The sequence below is a fragment of the Phacochoerus africanus genome, chromosome 1 (genome assembly GCF_016906955.1).
Source record: "Phacochoerus africanus isolate WHEZ1 chromosome 1, ROS_Pafr_v1, whole genome shotgun sequence".
NCBI lineage: Eukaryota > Metazoa > Chordata > Mammalia > Artiodactyla > Suidae > Phacochoerus > Phacochoerus africanus.
This window is the reverse complement of record NC_062544.1, coordinates 159,969,706-159,975,839: the sequence shown is the minus strand read 5'-3', so window position 1 is coordinate 159,975,839 and position 6,134 is coordinate 159,969,706. Positions and strand designations below refer to the sequence as shown.

At 59.7% G+C, this 6,134-nt stretch overlaps 1 protein-coding gene across 1 annotated transcript; it reads left to right on the top strand.

The window, feature by feature from the left end:
- Positions 1 to 3,689: 3,689 nt before the first annotated feature.
- On the top strand, positions 3,690 to 5,903 carry FOXL2 (forkhead box L2). Its single transcript, XM_047783376.1, has one exon. It carries the CDS (start codon positions 4,769 to 4,771, stop codon positions 5,900 to 5,902), a length of 1,134 nt encoding a protein of 377 aa, XP_047639332.1. The 5' UTR covers positions 3,690 to 4,768; the 3' UTR covers position 5,903.
- The last annotated feature ends 231 nt before the right edge of the window (positions 5,904 to 6,134 follow it).

Sequence of the window (6,134 nt, the reverse complement as noted above, 5' to 3'; positions counted from 1 at the left end):
TTAGAAATTCCACTTCATTACAAGGAAAGTAGCATCTCTCAATTCTCTCTGTGGAGCACACCAATGTTCCAATTTTACTCCAATGCATTCCATCTTGGGAGGAAGCACAGATAAGAAGTAGCGGACAGAGTCTCTGCCCATCAAATCTTACAGTTTGGATGTGGAAAAAGACAACTTTAAACAACAACACATCATTCACTCGAGCATGTGTCAGGGCCAAATGGCAGGAACTCACTGTTCGGGGCTAAACAACACAGCTTTGGGCCATGGGAGACATGGCCATGGAATATCAGAGGAAGGTGGTCAGCAGCTCCTGCCACCCTAGACTTCTCTTTCTAGGAACATTCCAAAGGTCTTTGGAGGGGGGAGGTCCTGACGTGGCCCAGGAAACAGACCCTCTGCCTTTTCTCCCTGAATCAGGCCTACAACTGCCATGCAGTCTGCCTGGTACAGGGTAGGGCATACATTCCTTGGGGCAAAGAGGTGCTGGTGGACTTTAGGCCCAACATCAGTTAGGTAAGGAGGAACCCAGAACTCTGGCCTGCTGCTTCCCAGCCCAGCCACACAGGGTGGGGTGGGGGTGGGGGGTGGGGGGTAGGGATAGATTCAGCTAGATAGTTATGAACTAGATACAGCTCTCAGCTTTCATCTGTGAATTCTTTCCCAGAATGGGTAGTGGCTTTTCTTTTTCTCTCTCTCAATCTCTTTCTGTCTCTCTCCCTCCCCCAAACACGTATTTGGGTAAGCAACTCTGCTAATCCCAGGCAGAATAATACCTGTTGGCCTGGGGCCTGGCGCTGCATGAGTATATGTGCATGCAACCTTCTCTGCAGCCCATCAGTTCTGGCAGTGCCCTCAGCTAAAAGAGATGAAGCCTGTGTGAGTGGCCTGGGTCAAAGTGCAACAGGGGCATGTTCTGTACCTGAGCTTCTTGAAAGAACTCTAAACAGCACCTTCACCAGGGGAACATGCAGGTGGCATCCCAGTCACTCTAACCACAGGCCAGGGACATCAGAGAATTCACAGGCAGGCATCTGGGAGTCAGACTTGCAGACATAGAGCCAAGAGCTATGTGTCATGGGATAGGTGGGTGTGGGAGTGTGCGAAGAGGATTAGAGTTCCAGTATCAAATTGACATGTTTTCCACCCAAAATGTGCAGGATCTGAACTAGTGTATGTGACAGCATAATGTGAGAGAGTAATGGGAAAAAGGAGAACTGGAGGGGATAGTGAGGTGGCTGAGAGGGAAGGGATGGTGGAGTGTGTGACCTGGGTAGAGAGACCTGGAGTCCATTGGGTAGGGTAGAGTGGGTCGGGGTGCTGCTCACAGTTGTTGAGGTGCGGAGTCTCATGAGGATGGACTAATACGTGTATTTCAAACTTCTCTTTTCCCACCGTGGCGCCGAAGAGTTCTCTCTCGCCCGGCAGGAGCAGGGAGCGGTGGGTGTTGGAGGGTCCCTCCGGGAGAGAGTCGGAGGGACCTGATTCAGGCGGCTGGCGACCGCGCTGGACGAGCCCAGAGGCCCCAGGGACCGCCTCGGGGCCGCGGGGGTCGCTCACCTAGCAGGGCCGGGCCGCTGGGATCCCGAGGCTGTTGCAGGAGTGCCGACGAAGAGAGGAGCCTCTCGCCCCGGTTGTCGGGGCCTCAGCGGAGCTGCACGGGCGCGGTGCAGGCGCGGGGCCAGCGGGAGCGCTCGGTCGGCGTGTCTTTGCACCGCGGGAAGCCCAGAGCTGCAGCAGCGGGGCCCCGGGAAACCCGGCCTGAGAGGCTGGGAGCTCCGCCAGACCCTTGAACGCGGGCACCGCCCCGAGGTCACTGGGCCAGAGCCCTGCGCTGCCGCCACGCCTCAGAGAAGAGGGATGGCTCTGGGGCCCCACACAAGTCAGCATGATCCGTCCTGTGAGGGGGATCCCGACCTTGCCTGGAAGCAGGGCTCTATGCAGCCTGTCCAAGAGGGTTGAGAAGTAAACCAAGGCGCCCCACCGCTTCCTGGAGGAATCAATACCTGGGAAGCAGGACTCTTCTTCTTTCCACTCAGAACGTCCTTTAAAGGAACCCCTTCCTTTACTCGCCCCCCCACACACACACACTCCTTAAAGGCTGAAAAGGGAGCCTAGTTTGGAATTCGGGGAAGTGATGACACACACAACAATGCTGTCACACCTGGCTGATGCAGGCCAGCAGCGGAAATGCCTGCAAGTGCGCCCCGCGCGGGCAGGGGAGGGGTGTCTCCGAGGAGAGAGAGAAAGACAGCCTGGGTGGTCAGAAAAAAATCGAGGAGGGACCATCCCCCCCCCAAGGTGGGCCCAGACCCAGGTGTTTTTTACCCTGTGGAGGCTCTGGGGGAGGACAGGCACTGGGGTCAATCTGCAGCAACCCCAAACCCAACTCCCACCCACAGCTGGGGCACAAATGAGGGTATGGAAGAAGAAAAACACCTTTCCTCTTGGTCAGGAAGCAGCCGCAGAGGTTTTGAAGAAGAGCTGCTTCCCGATGTACGTTAGGAGCAGTGAAAGAGAACACTTTCACTGAAGCCACTCTGAGATCTTTTCAATGGTGGGTAGAGGAAGGTATTTGGCGAGGTGAATTTGGGACAGCCCTGCTCCTTAATGTGGTGGTCAGATCAGGCTGCCCTGCTGACTTCTCTGGAATCATCTTCAAGATGCTGAATTCCAAAGAGCCCAATCATCCTGGTCTCCTTTCCTTTAATCAGGGGCCCATGTGGGAAGAGGCACATGCAGGTGGCCTGTGGCTGCTGGGGCCATGGGCCATCAGGGGTTCTTCAGGCTCCCTCAGAGTCTGGGCAGCTTGGGAGGAAGAGACAGTGACAGGCATTGGGCCAGCTGTTTCAGACATGCCTAACACTGACAACACACACCTGTGTGACATCCACTCCGTCCACCTTCCTCCACAAAGTATCCTGGATCCATCAGCGCAAGGAGTTTGGAGCATGGACTCAAAACACTAGCCATCTCTCACATATTTTGTGACTGCAGACTTTTTGTCAATGCTGAGTTAATTGTTAAAAGCCACACCTGACTATTTTGCCAGCGCTGATTTCCCCCGAGACAACTTCTGTGCATGCAACTTCCCAATCAGACTTCTGCTGGAAGTAGGTGAGAATTCATCCCTCAGCCCTGGAAAAAGATCAGAACAAGTGTCTTGTCAGGAAAGAGATGTTTGAACTGCCTCCTTCACAGCCTGTTGTTTTTCTCCCTAGACTGTGATAGAATATGTACACTGGCAGCAAGAGAGGGAGGAAGAATTGAGAAAGAAAGAAAAGAAAGGGGGAAGGAGGAAGGAAAGGAAAGAAGGAATAAAGGAGACAGGGGAGAGAAGAGAAAAGAGAAGAAAAAGAAAATGTAATATTTATGAGCCACATTTACTGATATATGATACACATATACAAGAGGTATAAGTATAAACGTGCTTTTCCCATAAATATAAATCTCATGCCTTGTACGTGTGCATCTCTTTTTCTGTACTAGCACACGCACATCTGGAGGGCTGATATCTCTCGTGTCACAAGGACAGACGCTCGCCATGACTTCTATTTGTGATACCGGTGCACATACATATACAGTCCCCCAAACCCCCATCGCTACATTCGCGTCGGAGCAGGAGCAGAGTGGGGTCTACTTGGCGTTATTAGAACACACATCCAACTCGTAGGACTATGACGCGCATACTGAGCAGAGATCTGGTCCCTGGGTCCAGGGGCGGTGCAAGGAAGGGCAGAGGGCTTTCTGCAGGAGCCCCTGGGCGTCTGTTCCCAGCGATCCTCTTCCCAAGCTCCGTCCGGGCTCAGTCACTCGGAGAGAGCGAGGGACAGGCAAGGCCGAAGTTTCTTCGTTCAGCGACACGCGTTTCTGGGCGGATTCTCCCAAAGTTAACCCGCAGTTCTCTCCACTCCACCCCCGGCCGGCCCGCTCGCCATCCCGTCCCTCCCCCGGGCCGGAGCTAGAAGTTTAGCCCCAAGCCAGCAGCAAAGAGCGGAGCAAAGGAGTCGTTTTCTTCCACCTGGAAGCTGCGAGGAGGCTTGGCGCGCCTCTCCCCGCTAGGACCCGAGCCCCCTCGGCCCGGGTGGAGTGCAGACAGAGCCGCTGGGGCCCTCGGCATCTCCCAGCCCTGTCCGCAGAGCGAGCACGGGCAGATTCAAGGGCTTGTGAGAGCGTGAGCCGGGCTGTCCGCGGGGCCCCCTAAGCTCGCTGGGAGGGGGCAGGCCGGTGTTGGCTATGCGGGGCGTTTACAAAAAGTGACTTGGAGATGAACTCTCCCGTGCGCGACTGGCCTCCCCGCTATAGGGGCGAAGGCGCCTGACGCAAGCGGAACTCGGCGGAGCCCATACGAATCAGAACAGAGCGAGGCTCCTGGCGCACTAGGGACTCCAGGAGGCAGCTCCGCCAGAGACGCGGGTCGTGTCTCGGGAAACCGGAGGGTGGGGGAGGGGAAGAGCGCAAGAAAAGAAAACCCACCGAGGCGGGGACTGGCCTCGGCGGGGAGGGGCGGTGGGGCCGGAGCCCCTCTCAGTTGGGCGTACTCCCCATGGCCAAAGGCTGAACTCCACTCCAGCCGGCCGTTCCCCAGGGGGAAGGAAAAGAAGAGGAGCGGGGAGCGAGAGGCCGCCAGCGAGAGCACAGACAGCATCCGCAGTCTCCAGAAGTTTGAGACTCGGCGGTGAGCGGACTTTTGCGCCTGGACTTTTTGCTGCGCCAGATCCAGCGGGAAAGAGCAGAGGCTGCCTGGCTTCGGCGCGCCGGCTTTGTCATGATGGCCAGCTACCCCGAGCCCGAGGACGCCGCGGGGGCCCTGCTGGCCCCGGAGACCGGCCGCGCCGCCAAGGAGCCCGAGGCGCCGCCGCCGCTGAGCCCAGGAAAGGGCGGCGGCGGCGGCGCCAGCACAGCCCCGGAGAAGCCCGACCCCGCGCAGAAGCCCCCATACTCGTACGTAGCGCTCATCGCCATGGCGATCCGCGAGAGCGCGGAGAAGAGGCTCACACTGTCCGGCATCTACCAGTATATTATCGCCAAGTTTCCGTTCTACGAGAAGAACAAGAAGGGCTGGCAGAATAGCATTCGCCACAACCTCAGCCTCAACGAGTGCTTCATCAAGGTGCCGCGGGAGGGCGGCGGCGAGCGCAAGGGCAACTACTGGACGCTGGACCCGGCCTGCGAGGACATGTTCGAGAAGGGCAACTACCGGCGTCGCCGCCGCATGAAGCGGCCTTTCCGGCCGCCACCGGCGCACTTCCAACCCGGCAAGGGACTCTTTGGGGCCGGAGGTGCCGCGGGCGGCTGCGGCGTGGCGGGTGCGGGGGCCGACGGCTATGGCTACCTGGCGCCCCCCAAGTACCTGCAGTCCGGCTTCCTCAACAACTCGTGGCCACTACCGCAGCCGCCCTCACCCATGCCCTACGCCTCCTGCCAGATGGCGGCGGCCGCAGCGGCTGCGGCAGCAGCGGCGGCGGCCGCGGGCCCCGGCAGCCCCGGCGCGGCTGCGGTGGTCAAGGGGCTGGCTGGCCCCGCCGCCTCGTACGGGCCATACTCACGCGTGCAGAGCATGGCGCTGCCTCCGGGCGTAGTGAACTCGTACAACGGCTTGGGAGGCCCGCCCGCCGCGCCCCCGCCGCCGCCGCACCCCCACTCACACCCGCACGCACACCATCTGCACGCCGCCGCTGCACCCCCGCCGGCGCCGCCACACCACGGGGCTGCCGCACCACCTCCGGGCCAGCTCAGCCCCGCCAGCCCGGCTACCGCCGCGCCCCCGGCGCCCGCGCCCACCAACGCGCCCGGCCTGCAGTTCGCCTGCGCCAGGCAGCCCGAGCTCGCCATGATGCATTGCTCTTACTGGGACCACGACAGCAAGACCGGCGCGTTGCACTCGCGCCTCGATCTCTGAGAGTCTGGCGCACGCCGGCTGCGAGGATGCAGGGACGCGCGACGCCAGCCTTGGCCGCAGTCACCGCCGCCAGCCGGACCGCGCGCCCGCTGAGGCCGCTCCCTGAGCCAGCGCCCACGGCCCCTCTGCGCGTCCTAGCTCCCCTCGGCTCCTCTCGCTCCCCTTTGTCTCCGCTTCTCCTCCTGTGCTCGCCTCCCTGCCCTCTATGCCCTTTAGCTCCACCGGCCTGCAG

Bases quoted from the DNA above. Each gene is read 5' to 3' on its own strand.
- FOXL2 (XM_047783376.1), top strand. From the start codon at position 4,769: ATGATGGCCAGCTACCCCGAGCCCGAGGACGCCGCGGGGGCCCTGCTG.